This window comes from Taurulus bubalis (assembly GCF_910589615.1).
Source record: "Taurulus bubalis genome assembly, chromosome: 11".
Taxonomy (NCBI): domain Eukaryota; kingdom Metazoa; phylum Chordata; class Actinopteri; order Perciformes; family Cottidae; genus Taurulus; species Taurulus bubalis.
The window spans coordinates 23,983,984-23,999,197 of NC_136599.1; the positions used below are offsets into that span (position 1 = coordinate 23,983,984).

Sequence of the window (15,214 nt, forward strand, 5' to 3'; positions counted from 1 at the left end):
GTACCTTTTCAAAGTGCAACATGAACGCTCCGATCCGCCGCAACGGAGATGGCAGGACTCTCTCTTTAAAGACCTAGGGACTAGAAAGGCATGATACAAAGTAGGGGACAATGCACATTAATAAAACATTTCTCTTAAAAGTGTCAGAGTTAGCTAAGAGGCTATATTTTCCATCCGTAGTCCTGAGAGGCAGATGTTAAAAAAACTAAAATAAACCTAAAAACTGAAATACAAATAAATATACAAGGATTATAAAATGTTGACGCTTTTACAATACATGCACAACAGTCAAACACAGCTAAAACAGTAAAAGACATCCAGGTAGATGATGGTTTACCATTGTACCGTTTCCCTTGCAGCTCTCGGGGCAGCGTTGGGGCAGGAGCTCCCGTCAGGCCCCCACGGCTGCACGGAGGGAAGTTGTTACCCCGCGACGGGGAACCTCCTGATTGGACGAGCCGTCAACCTAACCGCCACCTCTACGTGCGGCCTGAACGGGCCGGAGCAATACTGCATCGTCAGCCACCTGCAGGTCAGGACACACATGAGCACACAGTCGAGGTGGAACACGCATTATTGTGATTTCTTTCCCTCCTGCTAATGACAGGTTAATCATACACATTCCTTTGTTCCATCATGGGCACCCATCACGGTGTGTGCTGGGAATTACATATAGTTTTTTCCACGGTCTTTACAACACATCACACCCTGTAGTTAATGCAGGGGATGGTGTGTTTGTTCTCTCTCTAGTGCACCCATCCATCCTCAGCCTTCAGTCTCCACTCTTCCATCTTCATTTGTTCACCTGTCTGTTTGTTTGGAGCACGGTTTCCATGAGGAAGGGGGGGGGGGGGGGGGCTTTCAATATCAGGCCCAGGTGTAGACACATGTTAGACACACCTTAGTCACACACACACACACACACACATACCCGCTCCTCTTTTTCTCTGTCACTGTCTTGACCTTGAATGGGACACACACAAAGGAGAATGACTTTCAAACTTTAGGATAAACATTTTTTTTTAAAAGAAGGCCCGTTTAAAGTTTGATATTCAGAAGTGTTGTGAGATTCATCACCAATAACTTTTCATTAGATTTGCAGGACAAAACTGGCCGATGTTCCACAGGTGTTATTTGTACCTATTCAATGGGAAAATGACCATCTGAATTAGGGACTGTGTTAAAAGTACATACAAGATGGCCACGAGAGTTCTTCAGCTCTTTATTAGCCTTCTTTTTTTCCCATTGACACTTCAAATTCAGTTTTTATGTTTAGGCTTTATTTAGGCTTCCTCCCATAACAGACAAAAGCTTCAATTTTCCAGTATAATTCATTCTATGAATGTCTGACTTTTTCACCTGAACCATTAACAGTTACACAGCTCTGTCACCCGGGCTTCGCTTCATTTCCACTGCGTGGTTTGGCTCAACTCAACTCCCTTTTGGTGCCAGGTCCTTTCCTCTTCCCTCTTCCCATTGCACCATCTCAGTGATGGCAGGATTCTCAGCTGATCGCCGTAGCAATGCTGCGTAAAACTGACGTGACATCATCTTCAACGCGAAGCGCTCGGATCCTGTCATTGGCCAACACTCGATTGCGCGTCATAGTTTTTGCATTCGTATTAATGGCTGCCACTTAAGATCAAGATCTACTGATAAAAAAACATGCGGTCACTATTGATGGTAGCTTGGCTGTTTGAAAATGTCTGTTTTGTGCATGATGTCCCGTGTCTCAGTTTTTTGTTGTTTTGTTGCTTGGAACCGTGGCTGAGGTGGTACAAACATTTTTTTATATTTTGGTGACTCAGATACAGCTATATATACTGCATCACACCGCTAGTATACATGCGTAATGCAAGACAAAACGCTGTTACATTCTCTCCTTCACCTCACCAGTATTTGTTCCTGCCCCTATGTGACACAACTCCTGACATGTTGAACCATTACGTTGACGCTCACCTTCCTCTCCGTGCATTTCTGTGCATCTGCGTGTTTGTGCCTGCACCTCCATCGCCTCAGGGCAGGGACATCCAACAGTGTCAACTTCCAGGTGAACATGATTGACACTGTCTGATTGGTGAGGGGCCCTCGACTATAGAACGGGGCCGGATATGCTGACAAGCTGTCGTTACATGAATCCAGGTGAAGACCACTGCAGGTCTGTCAGGAGCTACTTTAGAGATACACATCAAACATTCATGTCCAGAAGTCATCAATCATTTGTGTGATGTTCATAAGGCTGTTTTTCAGACTGCATAGTTTTCATGCCCATTTGTTTAGGGAGCTGCTGCTAAACCAACTGTGTTGAAGACTTTTAAAGGGGTCCCGGTGTGTCTCTTATGCTGGAGTTTGATGTTCCGACGTATGTGGAATTTACAATTCCAATACTTGCAATTTAACAAGTATAAAGCAGAACTAGTGGTTATTTCCATGGTGGATGGCAGGAACGGTAACTGTTTTTACGGAGATTAGCCAGACGCAGTTCCTGGAGGAGTCGGTGAAATTCACCGAGCTGTGTGCGGCTACGGATGATGTTATGAACCCAGACAAGAGGGCGTTTCATGTTCCGTCATGTTTGGGACTTCCACAACAAGTATAAAGCAGAACTAGTGGTTATTTATTCCATGGTCGATAGCGGAAATGATAGCTCTTTTCACGGAGATAAGCAACGGCGATAAGCCACGCCCCCTTTGATGTGTGAACACCCTTTTATTGTCGAGCGACTAAACTGACGCGGTAAACGTGCCGCGTTTGGTGTGAACGCAGCATTAGACCCAGCTGGTCGTGTGGAACTAAAACTGGCAAAGGGAAGAAAAGTGAAGACAGGAGGATTCCAGGCATGTCAGAGACATGGCGGTTGAGAAAAGAGCGAAAAGAATGGCAGGCAAATGGGAAGTGAGATAATTTATTACGGGCCGGAAGGACTCCCTTTCAGAGCCGTGACTGAGGTGAAAAGCAAACGATCGAGGGAGGTGGGGTGTACCGCCATCGTAGTGCGACAAAGAAGTGTTTTAAAATCAACATCAGACTTACATCAGTGCATTGTTGCAGCAGAAAGCCGTATAGCTGAGCTGACCAGGCTTGACTAATGCGAGATAAATAAGAGCTCAGAGGAGGGCGGGAGGGTCTCAAAGCCACACAAGCTTATACCAAACACCAACTGAAACTGAAACTACGGTTTCCTTGAGAGAAGAATCTATCTTATTTTACTCGTTTACCTTAATTCTTAACCTTAAGCTTTCTTAACCAAGGTTGTTCAGTCGAGCCCTAAAAATAGAAGCCTAAAATAACAAAATTGCTCAGGAATAGCTCCAAAACTGTGAAACGGAATTGCATAATAGTAGTAGTCTCCTCTGGAAGGTAGGAAGCTAAGGAATATTAATCCATTGTTAGCAAAGCTATACCCATCACAGACTAAATGGAGATGCAATAAAGGGGAAAAAAAGATTTTATCCTCATCATATAAGACAATATCATCATTAATACCATAATCCAACACATAACGATGCAACTGAATGTCTTCTACTACAGCTGGGACTGTAAATATGATGAGAATACATGAAAATACAGAAAGTGATGATGCAATTTACGAAGATATATAGGCTGCCTCCATGTTTTGGTCACGTTTACATGTTGACTGTAAGAAACGCAATGAATATTGATCAACATTCATGTCGGAAGAGCTCCATGATACACAGGTGGAGAAAATAGAGGACGCCAGAAATAGAAATCTCTTGGGTTTTAACTCCTGTAAACTCTACAAAGCTGCAGCGAGTTCTGTCACACTGCTGTTGCGCAAAGGCTCTCCAATGACGGCACACTGCGTTGGGCCGGATGTGGCACTGTGTAGAAAGGAATGTCCTCTCAGCAGCCGGGCTCTGGGATGAGGGTTTCGGGCAGATTTATGCCGGGATTAGGGAGGGTAGGTGAAGAAGGCAAGCATGCATGAAAAAAAACATACACACACACACACACACACAAACATACGCACACACAGACACAGACACGCACACACACACACACATGTTCACACACACGCACACACTCCACTTCTAGCACACTTTAGGCATTTCTTTTCAGTTCTCGGCCGAGTCTCTTTAACAGCCGTGTTGTTGTTAGCAGCTTAATCACCCTTGACAACAACCTAATTAAGAACTGCGGCCCTGGAATCCACTGTTCCTCTGTGCCAACTTCCCCTCATCTGCCTGTTGAGCCCTCTTTCCCCCTCCCCTCTTCATGGCGTCCTCTCCAATGCACCCCCTTCTCACCCTCTCTCAGCATCTCCCTCGCCCTCTGTCGGCCCCCTTCTTTGTCCCCCGTGCCGTTTGGGACCCCTCTCCGCTGCATACCCACTTATCTCACCTGCCCCATTCCTTTCTCCAACCACCCTTTACAACTTTTTCTAGTTTACCCCTCAAGATTCAAGCTCTTGCTCCTGGCCTCGCTCCCTCAAATGCTTGTATCTTTCCCATGCCCTCTGCCTTTCGAGCTCTTCCTCCCTTTCCTCTGCTTTTTTCAATGTCAATTCAGTTTATTTTGTACAGCCCAAAGTCACAAGTTACAAATGATCCTCAGAGGGCTTTACAATCTGTACTATACCTGGGGTTAAAGGGGCCTAGGCTGGATTATACCCCTCAGCCAGATTATACCCCCATGATATCAGTAATGTTGAGTGATATACACAAGAATTTTTTAACATTGTATTGGGGGTTCAGTTTTGTAAGTTAAATGAGAAAGCTAACTGACTCAAATCTTAAAAACTCTAAAACATAGACTTGTATTACTTCAACCAGAAAAACTGAACAAATATTAGACTTCCACAAAGATCAAAGATTACTACGTCCTGAAACTTCAATTTCTAAGACGAGCAAGTCCTCGCTACAATATAAATGCTCAAAGTTAAACACTGATAACAACATGAAAATGATCATGCTTGTTTTCAAGATAAAGTGCATGTTCTGTTGATGACTGCAGATTGAAGTTTATGAGATGGTCAACCAATCCATGCAGTCACCCACTTTTGTGTGGATGATAAACAGACCGTTTATCCCCTGGGGTTTACTCTGGCCTGCAGGGGTATAGCATGACCTATAGTTTGGCCTAGGACAGTTTATCCCCGGGGTATACTCTGGCCTGGGCCAAAGTATACCCAGGTTTAATCTGGGCGGGGGTTAATTTGGCTTGTTACCTCACATCAGTTCAGGAAAAACTCCCTACAAAAAAACTTTAACGGGGAGAAAAGCAAGAAACCTCAGGGAGAGCAACAGAGGAGGATCCCTCTATCAGGATGGACAGAAGTACAATGGATATCATGTGTACAGAATGAACAACATAACAGTTACAACAATGTAACTCTGTCACATGTCATCAGCTCTCTGCGTATTCCCTCCATTCGTCCTTTCATCTTCTCCATCCATTCATGTCTGGGCCTTCTTACAATGCCCATTTTGCATTCCTCTCATATTTATGGAGGTATTTGCACACAGACCAAAACACAAAATGCCACGAAACTAAATTCTAAGCGCTGCTCAGTCTGCAAGCACAGACTTGTAAGAGCATAATCAGATTCTGTGTTCTAATTTGTTCTGAGCTTTAACATAATTTTTCTTTGTCCTCTGTATACTTTCAAAAAGGATCCTGAGTTGTATTTGTGTTTGTCTGTAGATGCTCTGGTTACCCACGAGCATGCACAGAGGTGTTGATGTTTCTGTATATCTGCTGTTGACTCGGTATTGATAAATTGTTGTATATTTATTTAACTTGCATCATTTATTAAACTTAATGTCATCGACTGAGGTCCCGGTCAAGATTAAAGATGGTTAGCCACGCTAGCAGCATAGCACTTGGTCCACCACTCAGGCCTGGACATCTCAGCAAAGATCGGCTTGATTGGCATGAAAGTGTGTGCAGACAGTCGTGGTCCCCAGAGGATGCATCCTACTGACGTTTGATCTCCTGGCTTTTTCTATAGTGCGACCATGGCGTTAACATTATCTCATGAAATACCTCAACAACTGCAAAATGAATGGCCTTGACATTTGGTGTTCAAGGTCCACTCAGGATGATTTGTACTAGCTTTGGTGATATCCAGGCAATTAACCTAGCGCCAATATCTTGACATCCACTGGATGGATCGGCCCAAAATGTTGCATTGTGCATGTGAGACACAGAACGAAGCCTATGGATTGCCATGCAATTTGGTACAGACGTTCATGTTCCTCTCAGGATAAAATGTAGAAACGTTGACGACCCCCAGCCTCTCTGTCTAGCGCCATCATCAGGTTTGTTTTTCCATTACTGAATACTGGTTGAAGGCCCAATACATGCCAAACTAATGAACTAATGATATTCCCATCAGCCACAGCTGCTGATTAGTACACGTTGCGAACACACTAAACATGGTAAACATTCTACCTGCTAAACCAGTGGTTCTCAACCTTTTTTCAGAGATCTACCCCCTGCAAAATATTTTTCAGCTAAGTACCCCCTAACCAGCGCAAAATCATTTTTGGTTGAAAAAAAGATGTAGTACACAGCGCTGTGCCATCAGTGTCTGATTTAATATAGAATATATAAAATGCAGTTTATGAACATACCCATATGTTATTGAATATTTATTATATAACAATCTTTAAAGGATTTTAGAACGGATGCACATTTTAAATGGATTTTTTTTTTAATCTCACGTACCCCCTGCAGTGCCTCCATGTACCTCCAGGGGTACACGTACCCCCATTTGAGAACCACTGTGCTAAACAACAGCTTGTTGACATTGTCACTTCGCTACCTTTTTGCCAAAAGCACTGCGGTGTCTATGTGCAGCCTCACAGAGACAGAGACCTGATCCTCACACTTACCTCCATCTCCACCGCTCCACCCTCTCCGTTTTCCCTCCTCTTATTTCACACCTCACTTCCTCTCCCTCCAGCCATTCTTCCGTTGTAATCTTCTGACCCGGTGGAGACAAAATCCAGTCCCCTCTGGCTTTTAGATCCCTTACACACACAGGCACACATTACCCACATTATTTCGGCCTGACGGATGACATCTCAGGAAACAGCTCTATCATGGCGGCTTGACTGACACTGTACATTTGTCCCAGGGCCAGAATTTCTCAATCCACTTTTCCTGAAGTCATTCGTATTATGCTGGCGGGGTGGGAAGCTTTGGCAGGCCGCACGTAAACTCCAGTTTACGATGCATGTGACACAACATGTACACGCCCTGTTTTCATTGTTTCAGATCTACTAAAAGTGCTAAAATACAACACAAACAATAATACACAGCATGTCTGCTAATTCGTAGTAATTAAAAGTCAAACGCTTCTCCATCACCATGGATACAACACACAAGGAAACTTCTCATGCCATAAACAAATGTGTGTTTTCTGCCCCGACAGGAGTCAGACAAGTGCTTCGAGTGCAACTCCCAGCATCACTACGACCCGTACCGCCACCGGAACAGCCACCGCATCGAAAACGTGATCTACCTCATGGACAGAAACGGAGACACCTGGTGGCAGTCTGTCAACGGTGTGTGTGTGTGTGTGTGTGTGTGTTTGCTCGATAACATACACAATAAAATGCTCAGTCTGTTTATTGTGCACACTGCCTCATGTCTACGAGGAATATGTTTCCTTCTTGTTGCTGTCAGACAGTAAAGAACTTTTACACCTCACGGGGGTTTAGTGAAATAATGAAGTAAATATCAAAACATCCGTGACACGAGACACAGCGTAAACCTATGATCTCATGTGGAAGACTTTGATAATTCTTGAGGGACGGACAAAAATGAATGGTTGGTGTTGTTAAGACACTGAGTGACGGCTGTTTCCTCTACAGGACAGGAGAATGTCGGCATCCGACTGAACCTGGAGGCTGAGTTCCACTTCACTCATCTCATCATGAAGTTCAAGGTACGCACACTTATTTTTATTATTTACCTCATAAAGTCCATCAAATAAGAGCCTTGTGATTCACAGATGAAGTGAATCAGGACTGATTTCTCCCACTTTGCCCCTCAGACGTTCCGACCTGCAGCCATGATCATCGAGCGCTCGGCGGATTTTGGCCGCACGTGGCGCCCCTACCGATACTTCGCCTCAAACTGCACCAAGACCTTTCCCAGCGTCTCCGCCAACGGACTGCACCACATCAACGACGTCATCTGCGAGGAGCGCTACTCCGACATCGAACCCTCCACTAATGGAGAGGTAGGAAGTAGAGGAGGTGCTGGGGGCAGTAGTGGTAGAGACACGTTAGACTGGGAGGACTGGGTGTCTTTGTTCACAGTCTAAACATGAGGCTGCTGATGGACAGCCACATAAAGGCTGGCGAATCTTCCCTTTAATGAAAATATTTTAGACTATAACTTCAAAGAATAAATTGTTAGAAGATAACAGTCTTACTAGAAAGAATAGATGAAGTCGCCACGAAGGAACCAGTGGTGTAAATAGTCTAAAAAATCAAATGTAATGAAATCAAAGTGGCTATGGGAATGTGACTCTGATTTGCTCATAATAGCATCGATTTATTAACCAAAGCTGATTTACATCAATTCTTTCCAGCTCAAATCTGCCTTTGAGAACGTGTTCATTTCACACAGAATCTAATGGGGAAATTCTCTTCTGTGTTCAAGGTCATTTACAAGGTTTTAGATCCTGCCATTCATGTGAAAGACCCCTACAGCTTGGACATTCAAGGTCAGTGGAGACTTTAAAATCGGAATGTGGATCACAAACACTGTTATTAGCAGCACACAGTAGAGTCTTATGATGAGGTGACACAAAATGCATTGCTTCCAAGAAAGAAGTATTGACTTAAAGTCATTAAAAATGGTTTTGCTGACTAATGAAATTCCACTTTTGTCATGAATTCAACTTAACAAATCAACCATAATTGAACCGTTGTCCTCCTTCTACAGAGCTGCTGCGCATCACCAACCTGCGCATCAACTTCACCAAGCTTAACACTCTGGGAGACGACCTGCTGGACCGGCGCTTCGACGTCCTGCAGAAATACTACTATGCCCTCTATGAGCTGGTGGTGAGAGGGAGCTGCTTCTGCTACGGACACGCCTCAGAGTGCGCCCCGGTGCCGGGGGTGGACGCCCGGGAGAACGGCATGGTGAGCTAGTGGGCCACCGCGGGACTTAACAGAAAGACGTTGCATTAAAAGACAAATAGAAACTCAGTACACATCATCATGCAGTTATTTTGGACAATGTCTTCATTAACCTTTCTGCTAATCAGATCCACGGTCGTTGTGTCTGCAAACACAACACGGAGGGTCTGAACTGCGAGCGCTGCCGACATTTCCACCACGACGTGCCATGGAGGCCGGCGGAGGTGGAGAACCCACACACCTGCAGAGGTGGGAACACACACACACACACACACGCACACACACACGCACAAACACACACACACACACATGCGCTGTCTCACATTCTGATGGGAGCATGAACTCAGCAATGCAGATGAGGATTATTGTTGCCTGTTACTAGCTGCAAAGAGTATTTGAAGTCTTGGTCAATTAATCTTTAAGACCATTATTGCGCACTGACACACACACACACACACACACACACACACACACACACACTTTTCTAAAATAGCTTTCTGTATTTGAGATCCTCTAATTACTTTTGGGAAGCCTTTATTAAGATTTGAACTACATTAATAATTATATACTGCTAATTAGAGATGCATTGATCTGATAATGATACCGGATACATAATTTTAATAATAAATGACAACTGAGTACATTTAAATTCATGTGCCAGGTGATGTTCCGCGTGAGTCTAATTGGTCTTTGTTCGTTCAATTTCTCGCTTGTGTCTCTAGAGTGCAACTGCAACGGCCACTCCGGCCAGTGCCACTTTGACATGGCGGTGTATTTGGCCACGGGTAACATCAGCGGGGGAGTGTGTGACGAGTGCCAGCACAACACCATGGGGCGCAACTGTGAGACGTGCCAGCCCTTCTACTACCAAGACCCGGTCAGGGACATCCGGGACCCCCGGGTCTGTGTCGGTGGGTCTTCTTGCTGTTTAGAACAGAACGTTCTGCAGCCGTTATGTGCAATTGTCCACTTTGGAACTGCAATAAATGGCAGCTCAACGAACCCCAGTGTTGAGTGGGAACATTTTCTTTTCCTCGAACGTCTCAACGCAAATAGATAGTCAGTTTACAGATGTTATGTGAGTCTTGGAGCTAAAACCTTCTCAAAGTGATTTCCTCGTTGCTCTCTTCTTCTCCGTCTATTAAAGGTTTCTCATTGACATGTATGTCAATTCGTTTTTTTCCCTCTCCCCTATTAATTTACGCTCTCAACCCGACCCGTGTCCTCCAGCCTGTGACTGTGACCCAGTCGGATCGCTGGAAGGAGGAGTGTGTGACAGTCACACCGACCTGGACATGAGGATGATCGCTGGCCAGTGTCGCTGCAAAGCTCACGTCAAAGGCACGCGCTGCGACGACTGCAAGGAGGGCTACTACGGACTGAGCCAGAACGACCCGCTGGGCTGTCAGCGTACGTATGTGTGTGTGTGTGTGTGTGTGTGTGTGTGTGTGTGTGTGTGTGTGTGTGTGTGTGTGTGCCGCTGGAAATGCTTCGTGTTTGAACAGGGATGAAAATGGATTAATGGTGTTTTTGGAATGCAAAACCACATAATCTGCATCAATATCTGTAAATAGCACACCAGCCATTTCTTCTTCTACATCTCTGTGTGTGTATGTGTGTTTGTGTTTGTGTGTGCGTGTGTGTGTGTGTGTGTCTCTCTCATCAGCTTGCAACTGTGACCCTCGCGGCATCATCATGATGGGGGCTCCTTGCGACCAGATCAGTGGGGACTGCTCCTGTAAAAGATACGTGACCGGTCGCTACTGCAACCAGTGTCTGGTTAGTAACTGATCCTCGGATACAAATCTCTTGTTAAATTGGGGTTTCAGATCAAAAGATCACACAAGTTGCTGTTAATTAGCATGCCGAGTCCGGCTGTTGGGATGTCAAAGTGTAGTGCAGGTTTCTGGTTGTTCCATAAATGTATAGTCCGTATATAATAACCACATAGTAAAGCTGTGTGAAACACTTGACAGATGAAAAGTATTTCAGTTAATTAAGAACTTTAGTGCAAAATTAACTTAACAGTTGAACACGTGAAGTTATGGCGCAAAATACATACATATTTCCAGTGCTTGTTGTTATCCATATTTGACTTCATCGCCATACAACTCCACATTAAAAGACGATAAATTATCGCTCAGCTGTACTCACAATCAAAGTCAAAGCTCAGTTTCAAAGTGGAGGTTTTTCTTTTCATCAGCCAAGCGTTTAAATATGTTGGCGGCATTGATAAAGGAGCATATCACAAAGTAACTACTCTATAAGCTGTACAAGGACGCCAGAGCTTCAGACACAGTTTGGAGTGTAACATGTGTTTCCATCCCTGCAGCCTGAGTACTGGGGGTTGAGTAACGACCTGGCCGGCTGCAGACAATGTGACTGTGACTTTGGCGGAGCCTTCAACAACAGGTAAAGATATTATTGAATTGCATACATCTATATGCTTTTGAGTAAGAGACATGTTGTGCTTCGCATGTCTAAAGTGTGCGTTACTTCAGGTGCGTGATGGAGAACGGCCAGTGTGACTGCAGGAGGCATCTGATTGGCCGACAGTGTTCCGAGGTTCAGCCCGGGTATTTCTGCGCTCCGCTGGACTACTACAAATACGAGGCCGAGGACGCCACCGGACACTCCCCCGGTGACGCTGCTCTGCCGGTGAGCGACCTGCCGTGATTCAGTGGAGCTGAACAGCTGGACAGGAGGGGGAAGATACACCGGCAAGATTAGTTTGAAGGCTTATTAAAATCAGACATGAATGCATCCCAAAAATAGATATAAAGGAATAGTTATTTCGCTCCGAGAGTGAGTTAAGAAGATCAATTCCACTCTCATGTCTAACTCCATCCAAGTCCTTTAATATTGGGTGTCTAGTTATATTTTCCAAAATATTGATTATTATTTTTGGGTTTTGCATGAACATACAATTGTAAGTTGTATATATTCCCTTTTTTACAAAGATTTTTGTAAAACATGACAACAACTTTAGAAAGCTAAATAAACCATAAACAGATTTTTTTTTAAATCATCAGTCAGCTAATGTGAAACAGGTTCCTTAATAGACGATTATATTTGTTTCTGACACAATGAAATTTGTTTCTGTTCTCTTTGAGATAATATGAGTTTGTTTCTTTATTTATGTCCCTTTGCAATATTAACCTTTTGATTATTTGGAATCACTTTGCACAACAGTTTATAACAGTTTGTATAAATGCAGCGCATATTATTCAACCTGTGAAAGCAGTAAAGGGATATTTACTTAAACCCCCTCCCATGCAGTCTGTGACAACAAATAGTCTGTTCCTGCTGTCACCATCAGTCCACCCATCACTCTTTATCTATCCTCTCCATCCACCCCGCTTTCTCGCATTCTTTACCACCCCTGTCAGTCGCCCTCCTCCATCCTCTCTTCTCTTAAGGATTCCCCCCGTCCTCCCTCCACTTCCCCATTCAGCCCTCCGGGCAAGCTCAGGCAATCCACTTACCCTTACATCGTCACGGCTGCAGGAATGTGGAGGGGAAAAAAGGCGACAGTGCAAGACACTGAGCGAGAGGAGATTGCGTCTTTGCCGTATGAGGCTGTTGTTTTTAAGGGATGCTTGAATGTTTAACTGGCGCTGAATGGAAACTGAGTGTCCAGTACAGATTATGCGGGAGTTAGAATCCTGCATTTCTGTACAGAATTTGAACCCCACGGCTGAAGTGACCCATAACAACACCAGACGGTGGCACAGATACCAAACTGTCAAAACCAGTTATTGCCGCGCAGCACACACACTTACTAACAAGTACAACACACACGCAGAAAAACACACTCTCGGCCTCACATTCTTTGTTGCTCCCTGTCACGCTCCGGCAGGTTCAGCTCAGCACGGCTCGTTGTGCTCTGTATTGTTTTCACTTTTCAGAACGAGAAAGCTGGGCAGGATGAACCCCTGTGTGTAGGCAGGAGTGCTGCTGTTACAAGTGCTGTCTCCTCTCCTCTCCTTTCCTCTCCTCTCCTTTCCTCTCCTGTCCTCTCTTCTCTTCTCCTCTCCTCTCCTCGCCTCTCTTGTCTTCACCTCTCCTCTCTTATTGTCTCTTCTTCTTTCCTATCCTGTTTCATCTCCTCTCCTCTCTCGTTTCCTCTCCTTGCCTCTCCTGTCGTCTCCTCTCATCTCGTTTCCTCACCCCTACTCTTCTGTCGTCTCCTCTCGTCTCCTCCCCTATCGACTCCTCACCTCTCGCTTCCTCTCCTTGGCTCTCCTGACGTCTCATCTCCTGTCAACTCGTCTCCTCGCCTCTCCTGTCGTCTCATCTCGTCTCTTGTCATCTCCTTTCCTGTCCTCTTGTTTCCTCCTCTCTACTCTCCTTTCGTTTGCTCGCCTCTCCTGTGGTCTTGTCTCTTCTCTTGTCATCTCCTTTCCTGTCCTCTTGTTTCCTCTACTCTCCTCTCATTTCCTCGCCTCTCCTGTGGTCTTGTCTCTTCTCTTGTCATCTCCTTTTTCTGTCCTCTTGTTTCCTCTACTCTCCTTTCGTTTCCCCTTCTAACATCTTCTCCTCTCCTATTGTCTCCTCTCCTCTCCTCTTAGGGCAAAGTTCGCCCTCAGGCAGAGACTGACTGTGTTCAGCACCTCAGCAACCAGCTGAGGAGACACCGGCGTCACGGTCGCACCTCCAACTCGCAGCAGCATCGGGCCGCACTGAGACGCATCCGCCAGCTTCAACAGACAGTAGGATATCTGTTTTGATTGAGTCACTGATGTCATTCATGGTTTGACGAGATACCAAAGAATCAAAGGGTGAATATGTATCTGTCTCCCATAGCCGGACGTGAGGACCGTTCACAGGGAGCGCACTCCCAGCCACATGGTGACGTGGACAGGACCCGGCTTCGCCCGCGTCAAAGACGGCGCCGGCCTGGTGCTGACTATCGACAACATCCCCTACGCCATGGAGTACGACATCATGATCCGCTACGAGCCTGAGGTGTGTGAGCGCATGGACATCACCGCAGCCTGCAAGATTCATGTCAATCCCTTCTGCCTGAGTACTGATGGCGTGTGTGTGTGTGTGTGTGTGTGTGTGTAGTCCACAGAGGACTGGGAGGCTATAGTGAGTATTACATCTGTACAGCTGCCATCCAGTCTCCGGTGTGGAAACCTCCTACCAACTGAACAGCTCTACACAGTGACTCTGCCGCACCGGAACAGGTATCAACACTTGTTTATGAGCAAATGTGTGCATGTGTGTGTGTGTGTGTGTGTGTGTGTGTAGGGTATAAGGTTCGTTGAAGTAACCCAGGTGTTGACAGGGTTTGTGTTGTTTCATTGCTCAGGAAGAATTGTTGCCCCTTGAACCTGCCCCGGCTTGTACGAGTCAGGCCTGTGTTCGTGTTCATATTTCACGATGCCATGTGGTATGTGTTACTATTGATGCACTGATAGGAAGGGAAACATACCAGAAAGCCTGTGTAAGAATCTGCGACAGTGATATGGAAGGAAGGCAGCAGCTTTGCTTACTGTAAGTTCAGAGCGGAACAATGAGGAGACCTGTTGGAGACGAGCGCAGAGCGGTACAGTCACGCAGAGACGTCGTGAATCCATCCTCAAACACCTGGTCCTGGTTCATTAAACCTTTCCTCTTATCTTTAGAGAATCAAATCCTCCTTGAGCATAACACAAAAATGTTGACGTTAAGATTCCCCATAAATTCCTGTTAATTCCCATGGAAATGTTCCACCTTGAATGTTCCCGGAATATTGCAACCCTTGGGAGTTAAACAGAAATATGATGTGTGTAATTTGACTGTCCACTATAACTTGCAATTGTAACATTCATGCAACCCACAGGATACATTTGAATCACTTTTGTGATGCTTTTAATCACCAATACTAATTTACACTTACTTTTGACTGTCCTCATGTTGCTCCGATGTCCAAAGGCTCGTTGATAATAACAACAGTATGATCATTAAAAGGCTGAAATCTTTCCACGCCTTATTTATGCCATGTTGCTCTTCCGATATTAAAAGCTTATTGCAAAGTCAACACATCAGACAGATTACTGCAGTTTAGATCAAGTGTTCATTATTCTTGATATTCATGAAATTGA

At 45.1% G+C, this 15,214-nt stretch overlaps 1 protein-coding gene across 1 annotated transcript in view; it reads left to right on the forward strand.

Annotated features, from left to right (window-relative positions):
• lamb2l (laminin, beta 2-like) overlaps nucleotides 1-15,214 on the forward strand; it is a gene marked incomplete at its 5' end in the record, with an annotated part of 40,355 nt that overhangs the window by 12,938 nt on the left and 12,203 nt on the right. The window contains 15 exons of the mRNA XM_079225984.1: nucleotides 360-532; nucleotides 7,400-7,532; nucleotides 7,842-7,915; nucleotides 8,024-8,212; nucleotides 8,638-8,701; nucleotides 8,923-9,125; nucleotides 9,251-9,371; nucleotides 9,845-10,033; nucleotides 10,353-10,532; nucleotides 10,789-10,901; nucleotides 11,455-11,534; nucleotides 11,624-11,780; nucleotides 13,694-13,834; nucleotides 13,929-14,090; nucleotides 14,193-14,314. Coding sequence (XP_079082110.1) covers nucleotides 360-532; nucleotides 7,400-7,532; nucleotides 7,842-7,915; nucleotides 8,024-8,212; nucleotides 8,638-8,701; nucleotides 8,923-9,125; nucleotides 9,251-9,371; nucleotides 9,845-10,033; nucleotides 10,353-10,532; nucleotides 10,789-10,901; nucleotides 11,455-11,534; nucleotides 11,624-11,780; nucleotides 13,694-13,834; nucleotides 13,929-14,090; nucleotides 14,193-14,314 — 2,101 coding nt within the window. The remainder of the gene's footprint in view (nucleotides 1-359; nucleotides 533-7,399; nucleotides 7,533-7,841; nucleotides 7,916-8,023; nucleotides 8,213-8,637; nucleotides 8,702-8,922; nucleotides 9,126-9,250; nucleotides 9,372-9,844; nucleotides 10,034-10,352; nucleotides 10,533-10,788; nucleotides 10,902-11,454; nucleotides 11,535-11,623; nucleotides 11,781-13,693; nucleotides 13,835-13,928; nucleotides 14,091-14,192; nucleotides 14,315-15,214) is intronic.